Source organism: Stomoxys calcitrans, chromosome 1 (assembly GCF_963082655.1).
Source record: "Stomoxys calcitrans chromosome 1, idStoCalc2.1, whole genome shotgun sequence".
In the NCBI taxonomy this organism is placed as follows: domain Eukaryota; kingdom Metazoa; phylum Arthropoda; class Insecta; order Diptera; family Muscidae; genus Stomoxys; species Stomoxys calcitrans.
In genome coordinates, this window is record NC_081552.1 from 150,322,685 (window position 1) to 150,340,316 (window position 17,632).

Below are 17,632 nucleotides of genomic sequence, written 5' to 3' on the forward strand. Positions count from 1 at the left end.
AACAAAAAAGCGCTCCTACATGTAAATTAAACTCGAGTCACCTAGTTGCTAACAAATATAGTTCAGCCTAAAAGTATGCTATAATTATCAGCTATAATTATTTGTATAAATTAACGGCCGATAATTCAAAACGTAACCAAGGAATGCCAAAGACACCAACAACGAACGAACAACATTCATCCCAGCAAACAAAAAGAAAATTAATGGAGACGTCACCTGAAATAATAAATATGGCAAAGAAGCCAGTGGGAAACATGGAAGTAGGCGAATTGATGAGCATGATGAAGATTACAATGAATAGTATACTTGAGGAAAAACTGGAAAACTTGCCAACGAAACAGGATATGGAAGAGGTTAAGGCTGGTATAGTTTTAGCATCATCGGAAATAGCTGACTTAAAAGCGGAAAATAAAAAAATTAAAGGAGGAAATTGAAATTTTGAAAAGAAAGATGGAATTAGATGGGGCAAACTTGAGATGGTTTGAGCACCAAATAAACAATACGAAGCTAATCTTCAAGGAAATTCCAAATGAAAAACCGGTGTTAAATGCAGTTTTAAAAATTTGTACAGAAAACCTTAAAATTACACCGAAGATTATCTCGGCTAAAACAATTTTTCAAAAACAGCACACACAATCAGCGATTGTTGAATTTGAAAATGAAGATGCTATTAAATTGGTATTAAGGAACACAAAGCATCTAGCTGGAACCAAAATTTCAATAGAAAGAGACTTAAATCCAAGAAGGCAACGAAATAAAGTGGCGATGCTTTTAATACGAAAGAAGATCTTGGAAGAAAACCAAAAACATAAAATAATGGTCAGGGATGACAAATTGAAAGTCAAGGACAAATGGTTTACTTGGACAGTTAATGGAAAACTAGTGTGTGGAAGAGAAAATGCTGAAGTTGCACTTAAGATGCTTTATGGAAATGAGCTACAAAACGTATCATTTGATAACATTTTTGAGCAAATAGACTCAAAAAACTAAAGAAGCCCCAAGCCAATGCCAATAAAGAAACAACCGCTGGAGAAGTAGTGAATTTGAATTTAAAAATAGTGTCATACAATGTTAACGGATTAGCTAATAAATACTTGTACCCTCTTTTTTTTACCTATTTAAAATCTTTTGATGTTATAATACTGGTCGAGACTCATTTAATGAAGGAATCAACAAAACAAGCAGAAAAGTATTTTCCGGGCTTTGATATTTTTTGGACAGAAGCAATTAAAATTAACAGATTTGGAAGGGCTATAGGGGGCAAAATGCTGGGAATTAAAAAATCCTTAAAAAACCTAAATCTGTACTACGAGCTGGTAACAGCATATCAAATTAACGCACTTTGCATTAAGGTAAATAATAAGAGGATAACACTACTCCCACTATATTTGAGAAGCGCGAACTGGGAGCAGGATTTTTCGTTGGTAAAGCAATTTATGAATGAGATGGCAGGTGAAAACCCTATATTAATAGGAGATATGAATATAAGAATTGGAGAGCTGCAACAAGATATCTCGATGCACCAAGACACGTTCTTAACTGCCACAGAAATCAGAAAATCTATGGACAAGGAAGTAAACCACAAAGGCAGAGTTTTCCTGGACCATTGTAACAACCATAGCATTGTTGTTCTAAACGGACATACGAAAGGAGATGAAGAAGGCAAATTTACATTTTTGAGTTCAGCCGGCGAGTCAGTAAATGATATCTGTGCTGTATCGTATAGTATGCTAAAATATGTCACAAGTTTTTCTGTTGAAGATTGTATATGGTCGGATCATTTTCCCATAGTCCTTGACCTTAAGCTGGATGTAGTAGAAACTGATGTTAAAAAACTAAGCCTCCTACCCAAATTGTTGTGGAGGCAGTCAGATTTGAGTAACTATCAAAGAAACCTCAATTGCCATTTGAGAAAAGCTCTGGAAGACCATACGATATGTACTCTCAAGGATTTGACAAATACAATTATTATTTCTGCCCAGCAAAGGGGCAATAAGCCGATATTTAACCCATTAAATAAGTGGTTTAATAGCAATTGTTATTGGGCAAGGAAAAAGTCATTTAAATCTCTAGCGAAATTCAGGAAAACCAATTCTGAAGAGCACAAGAAAACATATCTGGAGTCAAAGAAAAAGTTTAAGGAGATATGCGAGAGTAGCAAACAAAATTACTACAACAGCATCAGCCTAAGAATTAATGAAGTATCTAATGCTAAAGAGTGGTGGAGCATAGCTAGAGAATTAAATGGTCAGGATTTTAACATTGGCTCCAGTGTCTCTGCACGTGAATTTGAACAATATTTTAAAAAACTGCTTAACTTAGAGCAGAGATCAAGATTCATACCATATGCTCCACTGTTAATCGCTGACGAAAAGCTCGATAAGGATATTTCTGTGGATGATATTAAAAACATGTTGTCCAAAGTTAAAATGAACAAAGCACCTGGTGAAGACAGGACCCCTTATGAGTTTTTTGCCAACGCATCGGAAGAGTTTCTGACAGAATTGGCTAGGACATACAGCAGAATGTACAGCAACGGAACCATAGATGAAGTATTCATAAAAACGATAATTTTCCCTATACATAAAAAAGGAAGTTTAAATGATCCCGCAAATTATAGAGGGATATCTTTTATGAATGCGATAGCCAAAATTTTTATGGGTATCTTAAATGAAAGATTATATGCTTGGGCAGAAGAAAGAAGTATAATTGTAGAATACCAGGCCGGATTTCGAAAAAATTATTCGACCACGGATAATATTTACAACCTATCGGCGATAATAAACATTAAATTGTCAGAGAAGAAAAAAACATATGCATTTTTCGTAGATTTCAAAGCTGCCTTTGATAACATATCACGAAACCTAATGCTTTACAAATTATACGAACTGGGTTTATCATATAAATTAACTAAAATAATTGAAAGTGCCTATCAGAGGACAGAAACAGCAGTGTGGACTGGGAATGAATTGTCCGAATATTTTAACACGAATTCAGGAGTAAAACAAGGCTGCCTGCTGTCGCCATTACTTTTCACCTTATATGTCAATGACATACATGATTCTCTGGGAGGAGGCATAATGGTGGATGACATCAATATACGAGTACTTCTTTATGCTGACGATATAGTCATTTTGGCTGAAGACAAGGACGTTCTTCAAAGAATGATATACAATCTAGAAGATTACTGTGTGAAATGGAACCTTATCGTAAACTTAGCCAAATCGAAAATAATGGTCTTTAGAAACGGTGGTAGATTATCGGCGCAAGAAAGATGGACACTGAATAATGAACAAATTGAAGTAGTGCCAGAGTACAATTACTTAGGATTCATACTGACACCTCAAATGAAATTCAACCAACATGTCGCGGCCAGAACAACGCAAGCAAAACTTGCCTTAAATATGACCTGGAAAAACTTCCTAAGCAAGAACAATATATCCATGAATCAAAAATGGAATCTCTACATGGCAGTATGCAGATCAATCCAATCTTATGGTGCACAAGTATGGGGATTTGGCTGTTTCGATGAAGCTGATAAGTTGCAGCGGTTCTTTTTAAAAAAGGTACTAAAGTTGCCTGATTCTACACCCAACTACGCAATAACTTTAGAGACTGGAGTCGAAGAAGGCCACATTTATATGATGCAGATGCATTTGCATTATATCACTAGAACAAAATTTCAATACAAAAGGGAAAGGCTGCCTTACCAGTTAACCCAAAAAATAATACAAAAAAAACTATTTTGGGCACATCACTTAAACAATCTTTTAAGCCAGTATAACATACCCCACATTGATGAAAACTTTAGTCTGATTTCCTGGAATGCAATGGCAGCAAATTTAATTGAAGAAATGAGTTTACGCAACAAAAGTATTGCTATTCAAAGAGCACAGCAAAGTAGCACTAGACTATATAAATATTTGGACTACACGAGAAGTCATATGTACCTCAGTGGAAACTATACCAATGAAGAAATTGCATGGATATTTAAGGCCAGATGTGACCTAATATTTTTGAACGCTAACCACTTTGCCACACATACAAATGCCAACGACCAGTGTACGATATGTAACCTACAAGAAAGAGAAACGCTTCATCACTTTTTAGGTATTTGCCCAATATATCGACATTTAAGGAATGGTTTTTTCGGTAGATCTGCATTAAATGAGGACGCCATCATACGAATATTAGATGGAACAGACACCCAAGACTGGAAAAATCTTATCGGATATATAAAAGCGGCTCTACACTACCGTAAATTGATAACAACGGAGTTTGCCTAGACCTTTTTTAACTGAATAAGTTCATTATACTACAAATTTTAAAATGGATAACTCATAAATATCCGGCTGACGACACAAGTCATAGCCGATTAATCTTTATTATTTTTTGATTTTCTTCTTACACTCACTCAATTAATTTTTATAATCACTGTTAAATTATATAATGAGAAATGTAATAAATAAATAAAGATTGTACTACTACTACTACTACTATATTTCGGATCTTTGTAAAATTCTAAGACGATTTAATGATGCCCGTGTGTCTGTCCGTCCGTCTGTTCTAATCATTCTAGAACCTTCAACAATTCAAATATTGAGCTGAGATATTGGGCACAGATGCGTCTTTTTGATGCACGCTGGTTAAGTTCTTCAAACAGTGGATTATTTTAAACCTCCCGACATCTGACCTAAATATGGTTCAGATCGGACTATATTTAGTTATAGTTCCCGTATAGACCGATCTCCCGATAAAGGGTCTTTTTTTAGCTCTAGCTCCATAAAAGCTCTATTTTTAAACCGATTTTGCTGAAATCTAAAACAGTGGGTTATTTTAAGCCTCCCAACATCTGACCTAAATATGGTTCAGATCGGACTATATTTAGATATAGCTGCCATATAGACCGGTCTCCCGATAAAGGGTCTGAAGCCCATAAAAGCTTTATTCCTTATCCGATTTCGCTGAAATTTGGAACAGTGCGTAGCTTTAAGCCTCCCAATATCCGACCCAAATAAGGTACAGATCGGACTATATTTAGATATAGCTCCCATATAGACCGATCTCCCGAAAAAGGATCTGAAGTCCACAAAAGCTTTATACAGTGAGATATTTTTAGCCTCCTGACACCCGACCAAAATATGGTTCAGATCGGACTTAATTTAGATATAGCTGCCATATAGACCGATCTGCCGATAAAGGGTCTTAAGGCAATAAAAGTTTTATTTATTACGCGATTTCGCTGAAATTTTAAACAGTTTGTCTGAGCTTCCCGATACCCGACCTTTATATGGTTCAGATCGGTTTATAATTGGATATATCTGCCAAAAAGACCAATATTTTGTTCTAAATACAAATTTGAATAGTGACATATATATTAGACCACTCAATGTCCGTGCCGAATTTGGGTGCTTAACTTATCCAATTCTCACCGGATTATGACGAAAGGGGATTTACGTATATATTCGAAGTGGTGGGTATCCAAAGTTCGGCGCGGCCGAACTTAATGCCTTTTCACTTGTTTTCGTTTGTAAGAGCTACAGTATGCGGGGGCCTATTCATCGGAATGCAAGTCCAATTGCATATTAACATCAAACCAAAGTCAAATGTAAGTAAGGTTTAAAAGAATTTGGGCGCGATCAAATGCAATACTCCATATAGGTGTTTGTTGTTTACATTGTATTTTACAACAGTTTCCCTTACAAAGGCCTCACATGTAATACATACATACAAACGGCTCAAACCTAATCATCCGCTAACTTAAATGTCCCAATCTCCGCAAAAAAAGCATTAAGCCACATTTCTGCAGTGGAGCAATAATTCAATAAGCGCCTGAGTTTGGTTGTCCGATAACGTAGAATTTGTAAAGTCAAATGGATGGACATTTGAAAATGCAGAAATATACCTGTATCATATGCTCGCTTATTAGTAGCCAACCCATAAATTTAAGTATTTTATCCACGTGGAAACATGGACATGGAGCACATCATAAAGAATTGAAAGGACTAATGACTGAATCGCACTCGGTTGAACATCGGTTTGATTTCAATATTGATGTTCAATATTTGGTTTCAGCTGAACGAAATTGTAAGTGGCACAATTTCATTCGATACCGATGTTTGGGGAAAATAAATTCAGGTAATTAGTTTTAGAAAAATGTTTAAGTTTAAAGGAAGCTCACGTTGCATGCACCTGAATACATTTAAAGATTTCATGTCATAAAAAGAGGTTTCTAACCTACAAAATTAAAACAAATATCGACCTCCAATTCCAAATTGAGATAACTGAATCGTGACAATTTTGTTTCTTTTTTATACCCTCCACCATAAGATGGGGGGTATACTAATCTCGTCATTCTGTTTGTAACTACTCGAAATATTCGTCTGAGACCCCATAAAGTATATATATTCTTGATCGTCGTGACATTTTATGTCGATCTAGCCATGTCCGTCCGTCTGTCCGTCCGTCTGTCCGTCCGTCTGTCCGTCCGTCTGTCCGTCCGTCTGTCCGTCCGTCTGTCCGTCCGTCTGTCCGTCCGTCTGTCCGTCCGTCTGTCCGTCCGTCTGTCCGTCCGTCTGTCTGTCGAAAGCACGCTAACTTCCGAAGGAGTAAAGCTAGCCGCTTGAAATTTTGCACAAATACTTCTTATTAGTGAAGGTCGGTTGGTATTGTAAATGGGCCATATCGGTCCATGTTTTGATATAGCTGCCATATAAACCGATCTTGGGGCTTGACTTCTTGAGCCTCTAGAGTGCACAATTCTTATCCGATTGGAATGGAATTTTGCACGACGTGTTTTGGTAGGATATCCAACAACTGTGCCAAGTATAGTTCAAATCGGTCCATAACCTGATATAGCTGCCATATAAACCGATCTTGGGTCTTGACTTCTTGAGCCTCTAGAGTGCGCAATTCTTATCCGATTGAAATGAAATTTTGCACGACGTGTTTTGTTATGATATCCAACAACTGTGCCAAGTATGGTTCAAATCGGTCCATAACCTGATATAGCTGCCATATAAATTTATCTTGGGTCTTGACTTCTTGAGCCTCTAGAGTGCGCAATTCTTATCCGATTGGAATGGAATTTCGCACGACGTGTTTTGTTATGATACCCAACAACTATGCCAAGTATGGTTTAAATCGTTCCATAACCTGATATAGCTGCCATATAAACCGATCTTGGGTCTTGACTTCTTGAGCCTCTAGAGGGCACAATTCTTATCCGATTTGAATGAATTTTTGCACGAGGTATTTCGTTATGATATTCAACAACTGTGCCGAGTGTGGTTGAAATCGGTTCATAACCTGATAAAGCTGTCATATAAACAGATCTGGGGATTTGACTTCTTGAGCTTCTAGAGGGCGCAATTCCTATCCGATTTGGCTGAAATTTTGCATGACGTATTTTATTTTTACTTTCAACAACTGTGTCAAATAAGGTTTAAATCGGTTCATAACCTGATATAGCTGCCATATAAACCGATCTGGGATCTTGACTTTTTGACCCCTAGAGGTCGTAATTATTATCCGATATGCCTTAAATTTTGTACGGCGGATCCTCTCATGATCATCAACAAACGTGTGTATTATGGTCTGAATCGGTCTATAGCCCGATACAGATCCCATATAAATTATTCTCTCTCTATTTTACTTCGTGAGCCCCAATGGGCGCAATTCTCATACGAATTGGCTGAAATTTTACACAGGTCTCCAACATATAATTTATTGTGGTCCGAACCGGACCATATCTTGATATCGTTTTAATAGCAGAGCAACTCTTTTCTTATATCCTTTTTTGCCTAAGAAGAGATGCCGGGAAAAGAACTTGACAAATGCGATCCATGGTGGAGGGTATATAAGATTCGGCCCGGCCGAACTTAGCACGCTTTTACTTGTTTTTAGAAAGTGTTTATTTCTTCATAAATATCTCTTTTGTCCATTTCAAATCCAATCATCCCTAGACAGATTCTCGAAGCACTTAAAAACATTTTTTTTAATCCAATTTTTTTGCACAAAATTTATACAGATTCTTTTTTTTTGTGGTATAAGCGAAACTCAATGACTAGCCAAAACTCGTGCATCCTCTCAAAAATTAAGTAAACTTTACAAAAGGCTTATAAGCTCAAGCAAGGGGTATCTGTACAAACATAACGTAATAAAGCAATCGTAAATTGAATAAACGTAGCTAGCTAAAAGAAGAAGACAAAGAAGAAAACAGAAGTTTAATGATCCAAAATTATATAAATCCAATTTTCTTTTGAACGGATGCGCTGATTTAATCTTTTCACCTGAGGTTGTTTATTATACCCTCCACCATAGGATGGGGGTATAGTAATTTTGTCAATATGTTTGTTACTCGTCGAAATATGCGTCTAAGACCCCATAAAGTGTATATATTGTATTTTTGATCGTCATGACATTTTAATTCGATCTAGCAATGTCCGTCCGTCTGTTTGTCGAAAGCACGCTAACTTTCGAAAGAGTAAAGCTAGCCTCTTGAAATTTTGCACATATACTTCTTATTAGTGTAGGTTGGTTAGGATTGTAAATGGGCCAAATCGGTCCATATTTTGATATAGCTGCTATATAAACCGATCTTGGATCTTGACTTCTTTACCCTCTTGATGGCGCAATTCTCGTCCGATTCGACTGAAATTTTGCACGTGTTCTGATATCACTTCCAGTAACTGTGCCAAATCGGTACATAACCTAATATAGCTGCCATATAAACCGATCTGGGATATTGACTTTTTGAGCCTTAACAGTGCTCAATTCTTATCCGATTTGGCAGAAATTGCTTCTCCCACGACATACGTGTCCAATATGGTCTGAATCGATCTATAGGTCCCATATAAACCGATCTCTCGATCGATTGATCTCTCTCTTGAGCCCCTACAAAGCGAAATTCTTATCCGAATGGACTGAAATATTACACAATGACTTCTACAATGTTGAGCATTCAATTCATTCATGGTCCAATAGCATAACAGTTCTTATTCACTATTCTTTTTTTGCCTAAAAAGAAATACCGCGCAAAGATCTCGATAAATGCGATCCATGGTGAAGGGTATATAAGATTCGGCCAGGCTGAACTTAGCACGCTCTTACTTGTTTTTTTTTTTACATGCTCCCATTGTTATGCAATTTTCCTGCTGTATCAGATAATTTCGTATTTCTTAAATTTTTTGATGTCAGTTTATTGGAATTGTGTAGGGATAAAATTACAGTTTTCATTCTGTTCCGTCATTCGTCGTACAAATAATTTCTGGCACAGCAAGAAAAAACTTATCTATCATTAACTAGGGGTTTTCAAATATTGACAGAAAAAATTTGCTTGCATAAATTTTGTCGGACAGGAAAATAAGGAGATCTAACAATGATTGATATTGTCCCGAATAAATGGCAAGGCTATCGTAATACGACCGTAGTCTAAGAAACACCATTGGCGAAAGTAGAGAATTCAGCAATGCTATAAAAATTAAATTATCGTCGGTAACGACAATTTCGTCGGTAACGACAATTTCAAGTTTGCGGGTCGGTCTAGATAGCATCTAAATCACACATATGAACCTAGCTGAAGGGCTTTACGCACAACATTTTTGGCAAATTTCAGAAAAATATCAGTTTCTGCCGTAGAACACTAACCGGAAGATCGATTTATATGGGAACTAATAAGGTTATAGATCGATTTGGATCATACTTACCATAGATGGTTTAAATCATAACAAACCAATTCGTGCAAAATTTCAGCCAAATCGGATAAGTATTGCAGCTTCCAGGAACCAAAGCGGATATAGTTGTCATGCAGACCTACACCCCGATTAACCCGATCCGATGGGTTGTCATGCAGACCTACATCCGATGGTTGAGTCACACGAAGTACTTTTTGTACTTATTCTGCTTTGATCTGACGGAAAATCTAATCGATGAGGCTCAGGATTGGAGGGTCTCCATGGAAGACTCTTTCTCTGACCATCGCTACATTAGGTTCAGAATAGCACGGCCAGCGCCGAATCCGATAAGCCAAGTTGAAAAACAACTGGACAAAATTCGGAAGGCTACTCAGAAGAAGACTTGGGCATCATAATTTAGATTGTCCCAGCATAGAAGAGATTGACGAGAATGTCAACAGGATTACGATGGCACTGGTGGGATCCTTCGAGGATAGTTGTCCTCTTCGGGAAAGGAAATCAGCCCAAGAAAAACCCTGGATGACCGGGGAGATTCGCAATATTGGGAAAGAGGTCCGCAGACATTTTTAACAGAGCACGTCGTAAATAAGCTGAAGTTTAATGGGATGTGTATTACACACGGCTCAAGGAATACAATAATATTACCAGAGCGGCAAAACGTGCCTCCTGGAAGCTTTTCTGCGAACAGGTCGATGGCGTTAATGACGCCGCCAAGATACAAAAGTTTCTCTTAAAAACCCAAACCAAACTGAAACTTAAGTTGACGACATGGGAGTGAGAGCAGAGACAACGGAGAACATGTTGAGGCTTTTGATGAAAACCCATTTTCCACAGGATACGACGGGACTCACGGAGACACCGGAATCTTGGAATAATGACGTTGATCGAAGGTTTATAATAACGGAATTTATGGTTAAGGAGCTTCAAACCAAACCTTGAGGAGCTTCAAACCATTAAAGTCACCCGGACCTGATGGAATATTTCCGGCGTTACAACAGAAAGAGGCAGACTATCTGGCGCCTCGTTTGGCCAAAATTTTCACAGCGTTCCTAGGACTTGCATATACTCCGAAAGCCTGGCAGGAGGCAAGGGTGGTGTTTATACCTAAGCCCGGCAAAGCAAGCTATGCGACACCAAAGGCCTACAGACCCATGAGCCTTACGTCCTTTCTACTCAAAACCATGGAACGTATTGCTGACACCATGATAAAGAGTAGGACATCCAGCGAACTGCTCAAACACAAACAGCATGCCTATGTCAAGGGAAGGTCGGTGGAGACTGCCCTGCACGAGTTTGTGCATAGAATAGAAAAATCCTTCAATGCCAAAACGTACACACTGGGGGTATGCATTGACATCGAGAGGGATTTTAAAAATGTGCGGACCTACACACTGATCCAACCCTTAGACCAGTACAGAGTGGACCCGGTCCTTAGAGACTGGATAAATCTTATGCTAAGGAACAGGTGGATAAATTGTGTGTCCCATGGTATAAATATAAGGGAGAAAGTGGCACAGGGCACGCCACAGGGGGGCATTTTATCGCCACTCCTATGGGTGACCACCATAAATGACCCATTACGGATGCTGACAGAGGAGGGATTTGAACCCGTTTCCTACGCAGACGATGTTATAATACTTCTAAGGGGTAAGGATCCGAACGAGCTATGCAGAAGGCTCGAAAGGGTCTTGCACATGGCATACGACTAGGCTAGACCCAGAGGTCTCAATGTTAAACCAGAGAAGACTGAAATATGCCTGTTCACGAGGAAGACGAAGGAAGGCCAGAGGACTGCCTTAAATAAACTTAGTTAACCCGAAGCCTGTCGGGACGACGCAGTCCGAGTTAAGGGAGTGGGCGATGAATGCGCATGCAACATTGTGGAACAGCGAAACGGTCGGTAGGACGGCGAAAATCCTATGGGGGGATCCAGGAAGGAAGCTAGAAGGAGGTCAGTATAGCTATTGGTATCATAACGGGACACATAGGACTACGAGCTCACTTATGTAAAATGAGTGCGGCAAGTGATAGCAAGTGTATGGCATGCGGGGAAGATGGTGAGACGTTGGAGCATTTCCTTTGTCATTGCCGGGCTTTCGCGTCCAACGGATACCGGCGCTTAGGTGGAGACACAATACCAGACATGAACCATCTTAGGGGAGTGGTATTGAAAACAATTAAGGATTTTTTAAGTAGCACAGAATTCCTTACTTAAAATTTTCTTTTTAGAGGTTACTTTATAGTTTTTAGAGCGCACAACAAGCCGATTACTGGCTTAGGTGTATGTGCATAGTGGCATGGGGCGGATTAATATCTGCACCCTATTTTCTACCCAACCTAACCTAACCTAATCTATTCTGCTTCACAACACTGTTCTCGACGACCACCACAATATCTGAGAAGTTTGCTCGAAATCGGTTCAGATTTAGATATAGCTCCCATATATAAGTTCCTCAGATTATGGGTAATTTGCAAAAATGTTGTCATTTGTCAACCGAAGTTATTACAGTTTGGACATATTTGCTCGTAATTTGATAGGGATTGTTTATTAATCCATCTGAAAACTTCTGCCGAGGTCCACCAAAATTGGTTCAGAATTGGATATAGGTCCCACATTGTACTTATAGGGTAGGTGTAGGGTATTATACAGCGGCACCACCCGACTTTTGCCCTTCTTTACTGGTGTGTCTATACAGACAAGCACGCTTCAATTGACGGCTTGGAAGACAACATTGAAGCATTTATTTGTGCGATACCGGCCGAAAGAGTATTCCAAAATTGGACTATGCGGATGGACCATTTGAGACGCAGTCACGGTCAACAGCTTCAAACATTAAATTATATGGACCGTACTATGGATTCAAATTATGATTTCATGCATTTTTCTGAATTGTATGTGTTTTTATACCCACCACCGAAGGATGGGGTATATTCATTTTGTCATTCCGTTTGCAACACATCGATATATCCATTTCCGAACCTATTAAGTGTATATATATTAATGATCAGAAAAATCTAAGACGAAGTAGCCTTGTCCGTCCGTCTGTCTGTTGAAACCACGCTACAGTCTCCAAAAATAGAGATATTCAGCTGAAACTTTGCACAGATTCTTGTTTTTGTCCAAAAGCAGGTTAAGCTCGAAGATGGGCTATATCAGACTATGTCTTTGTGTAGCCCCCATATTTAGGGCCTTAGGCCCATAAAAGCCACATTTATTATCCGATTTTGTTGAAATTTAGGACAGTGAGTTGTGTTATTGTCTTCGACATCCTTCGTCAATTTGGTCCAGATCGGTCCAGACTTGGATATAGCTGCCATATAGACCGATCTCTCGATTTATGGTCTTGGGCCCATAAAAGGCGCATTTATAATCCGATTTTGCTACAATTTAAGGCAGTTAGTTGCGTTAGGCCCTTCGACAGCCCTCTTCAATTTGGCCCAAATCGGTTCTGATTTCGATAAAGCTGCCATATAGACCGATCTGTCGATTTAAAGTCTTGGCCCCATAAAAGGCACATTTATGATCTGATTTCGCTCAAATTTGATACTGTGACTTATGTTAGGTTTTTCGACATCCGTGTCGTATATTTCAGATCGGTCTATATTTGGATATGGCTACCAAAAAGACCAATATTTTGCTCTTCAAAATTGAACAATGTGACTTGTACTTATTAGACCAGTCAATATCCGTGTCGAATTTGGCCCAAATCGGACCATATTTCGATAAAGCTGCTATGTGGTAATAAATTATGCATTTTTCACCGGATTATGAAGAAAGGTGGTTTACGTATCTACCCGAGGTGGTGGGTATCCAAAGTTCGGCCCGGCCGAACTTAACGCCTTTTTACTTGTGTTTTGGAATAACTTTCCTATAGCTTTTAAAAATCACACTTTATAAGATTTGGCCAGGTCGCACTTAACACGCTTTTACTTGTGTATTATCGAAATGTAGAATTAATAAATTGCGATTTGATAAAATTATTCAATTCTTCTAAAGTGAATTCTTAGCCTAGATAGCAATATACGGAAGCATACTCTTAATTGGTTGCCGAAATATTTGAATGTTGTAAGTGTATTAACCAAGATTGTGACCTTTGTTAGTTCATTTGAAGTCCTTTAATATTCCTTATTCACAAAACATTTGAGGCTGCAAGGCATGCGTTAGACTTAAATTAGCTATTAATAATTCTACCAGACCAACTAAATTTGAAATGAGTGCATGGTGCAGGGTGCAATGGAACTAGGTGGAAGGCGCAAGGATACTTTTAAGTACATACCATTTTGAGCTTCGTAAGTTTTTTTGGTCTCTTGATCTTCATCTTCAAGAGAATTTACAATGTTGTGCAATGATGGTCGGTGGAGGGGCCCTTCAACGAATTCCGCACTGAGTTCAGTCGAGACATCACCTTGCTGTTTCAACTGACGGTAATGTTCCAACTGTTTTATCAAGTCCTCTTTTTTGCCCGTAACCTTTAAGCCAAAGTGGCGACATAAAGCCTTCAATTGGGACATTTTCATTTGTTTCAAATCAATTTCTACTTCCGTTGGCAGAAAGGTGAAAAAATTATGTTGCCAGCCATTGGCAAACGGTGAAGGATGATTGCGGAAGAAGTAGTATGGGGTCAAAGAGAGTTTCGAATAATTTAATTTTGTAGTTAAGCAGATTCATGGTGAAGAAAATGACGAAAAGCCAATAAAAGAGAAAATGATAAAACGATTAAAAACAAACGCAGGGCAGGTGAGTGATATGCTTTGGATTGTGGCAGTACCTTTTAATGGGATGTCTTTTGTTAGGAGCATGTTTTCATGGTCAATTTTGGCATTTTTTGCTTCACTCTTTGTAGCGATGGACTTTTTAGTCTTCCCGGTTTTAGAAGGAGTTGAAGTCTTGGCGTTGCCTTTAAAAGAAGAAAAAAAAAACGAAAACAAAATATGGACAGTTTTGTTGAAATAAAAGAAAGAAAAAGCACAAAATATAAGAGGTGGAAATCATAACAAGGCCAAACGCAAAATAAGAAGAATAATTTAAAAAAAAATTATGAAGTGAACAATTAAAATGGGGGCGAAACGAAGGACAAAGTACACTGCAACACCGAGTATACAGGCATGGAGATATTAAACACAGACACATTCAGTTATGAAGGATTCAATGGGTAAAATATAAAAAAGTATTTTTTTTAGGATTTTTTATGGCATAATAATCACAAATGGTTTATGACAATTATTTGAGAATTCCAAAGGTAAATGTCTGTTGTTGTAGCCACATTTTCATGCGGAGATGGCGATCCTCGTCAAGCTCCTATAGGTGAGGAGTCTCATTTTGGTCCAAAGGACCGATCGCCTCGGGAACACGATGGCCATTGGTTACTTAAAGTCGCCAATAACTCGCCTTGCCATGTCGAGCATCATAGGCACTCAGTATTTGTGCAAGAGCCGGTGCCGCCCGGCCTCTCGCTGAGACCCTCCACTCGATACCGCTGATTGTCCGCGACTGCCGTTGCAACTACCATACCACTATCCGCAACCCGGTAGCTCGCAGCTAAGCTTCTCGTGACAGCAATGAACCCCATACAGATTGGACCTCAATGTTCCAGCCTACGTGGTGCTCACAGCTGTCTCGCGCCGGGTTAAATATCTGTCTTTATTATCAGTATTCGATGGACTCTGCTTGCTTCTTCCGACTACCATTTGTTTTGTTCGATCCCTATCGCCCATATTGGAATACGCTTTATTTTAAAAGAGGCAATTACAAATTGGCTTCAATCATTCGTTACCTAAAAAACGGAGAAAGATGGGACAAGTAAGGACTGACAATGGACAGTACTATGAATAAAGTAACAATTAATTTTATTATTACAACAAACTCGCTGGCCCGGTGCGCTTCGCTACAACATTTTAAATGGCTTGTTGAAAAAGATTGTTGCCCAGATACTTGGGGCTAAATTTCGAAATCAAATTCGTACCCAACTCTTAACTTGGTGGCTATCATGGCGCAGAGGTAAGCATGTCCCTCAAGAAGCTGAACGCCTGCTTTCGAATCCTGGCGAGAACATCAGAAAATTTGTTAGCGGTGGTTGTCCCCCATTAAGGAACAGGGGATACAATTCTCACATATCAGTGCTGTCCGACTCAAATTAACATGACATAGTACTTCGCAACCCCACAAACACTTGGGGCAAAATTTTAAATCAATTCGTTGTCTACTTTTACATACCTTTCATTTGATATAAGAAAAGAATCATTTGAAAATCAGAAAAGAATACCATTAAAGGAGTTTTTAGGGGTTGAGAAGCCCCAGGCACTTGTGGCCAAATTTTCATTTTAATTTCATAATATTCTCTTGATACCCATGTATATCAGATTAGTTTCCGAATTTATTCTTTTTATTTGACATCCATATAGCCTCAATCGAAAAGAATGTCCTTCAGGAGGGGTTTCTTGGCAGACCACTTCGGGTCAATTTTATAAATCAAATTCGTACTATATTCTGAAATATTCTTCATATTGCATTTAAATTTTTATGGTTTCTTGGGTGGGACGTTCATCCCGGTTATTTGACACCAAAGTTTGATATCAATTATCACACAAAAGTTAGCTTAAATCTGTATACACATATCTGACATGAAGCGTATTTGAGAAGTAGGGTAAGGGGGAGGACCCGCCCCTCTCGGATATCAAAAAAGAAAGAATCCTATTTTCACAGGGAGGCCATACTCCACAATCTGTGAAAATTTCAGGAAAATTAGTTCAGCCGTTTTTGAGACTATTGGTAACTACAAAAAAACAAGTAAAAGCGTGATAAGTTCGGCCGGGCCGAATCTTATATACCCTCCACCATGGATCGCATTTGTCAAGTTCTTTTCCCGGCATCTCTTCTTAGGCAAAACAGGATATAAGAAAAGATTTGCTCTGCTATTAGAGCGATATCAAGATATGGTCCAGTTTGGACCACAATTAAATTATATGTGTAAAATGTCGGCCAACTCGAATAAGAATTGCGCCTTTTGGGGGCTCAAGAAGTAAAATAGAGAGATCGATTTATATGGGAGCTGTATCGGGCTAGAGACCGATTCAGACCATAATAAACACGTATGTTGATGGTCATGAGAGAATCCGTCGCACAAAATTTCAGGCAAATCGGATAATAATTGCGACCTCTACTGGCTCAAGAAGTCAAGATCCAAGATCGGTTTATATGACAGCTATATCAGGTTATGGACCGATTTGAACCATACTTGGCACAGTTGTTGGATATCATAACAAAACACGTCGAGCCAAAATTCATTCAAATCGGATAAGAATTGCGCACTCTAGAGGCTCAAGAAGTCAAGACCCAAGATCGGTTTATATGACAGCTATATCAGGTTATAGACCGATTTGAACCATTCTCGGCACAGTTGTTGGATATCATAACAAAACACGTCGTACCAAAATTCATTCAAATCGGATAAGAATTGTGCCCTCTAGAGGCTCAAGAAGTCAAGACCCAAGATCGGTTTATATGACAGCTATATCAAAACATGGACCGATATGGCCCATTTACAATACCAACCTACCTACACTAATAAGAAGTCTTTGTGCAAAATTTCAAGCGGCTAGCTTTACTCCTTCGGAAGTTAGCGTGCTTTCGACAGACAGACGGACGGACATGGCTAGATCGACATAAAATGTCACGACGATCAAGAATATATATACTTTATGGGGTCTCAGACGAATATTTCGAGTAGCTACAAACAGAATGACGAAATTAGTATACCCCCCATCTTATGGTGGAGGGTATAAAAACAAACAAACAAAGCGCTAAACTTTAATTTTAATATAAAAATATATATTGAGAATCCATTGCGGGATACGTCCTGCTTTAGACCATTATTTAATGCTTTCCATTCAAATATTAGTATTGCAAAAACATTTAAAAGTCAAAAAGTGTGTTGTTG

General features: G+C 38.6%; 1 protein-coding gene across 10 annotated transcripts in view; it reads right to left on the minus strand.

The window, feature by feature from the left end:
- LOC106092276 (calcium uniporter protein, mitochondrial) overlaps positions 1–17,632 on the minus strand; it is a 642,340-nt gene that overhangs the window by 49,529 nt on the left and 575,179 nt on the right. For 9 of the 10 annotated variants that reach the window (XM_059361328.1, XM_059361329.1, XM_059361327.1 and 6 more), the window contains 2 exons: positions 14,465–14,593; positions 13,973–14,230 (listed from right to left, as the gene is read on the minus strand). The exons of the other annotated variant lie outside the window; for it this stretch is intronic. In XM_059361328.1, coding sequence (XP_059217311.1) covers positions 13,973–14,230; positions 14,465–14,593 — 387 coding nt within the window. The remainder of the gene's footprint in view (positions 1–13,972; positions 14,231–14,464; positions 14,594–17,632) is intronic. 10 annotated transcript variants of the gene reach the window in all.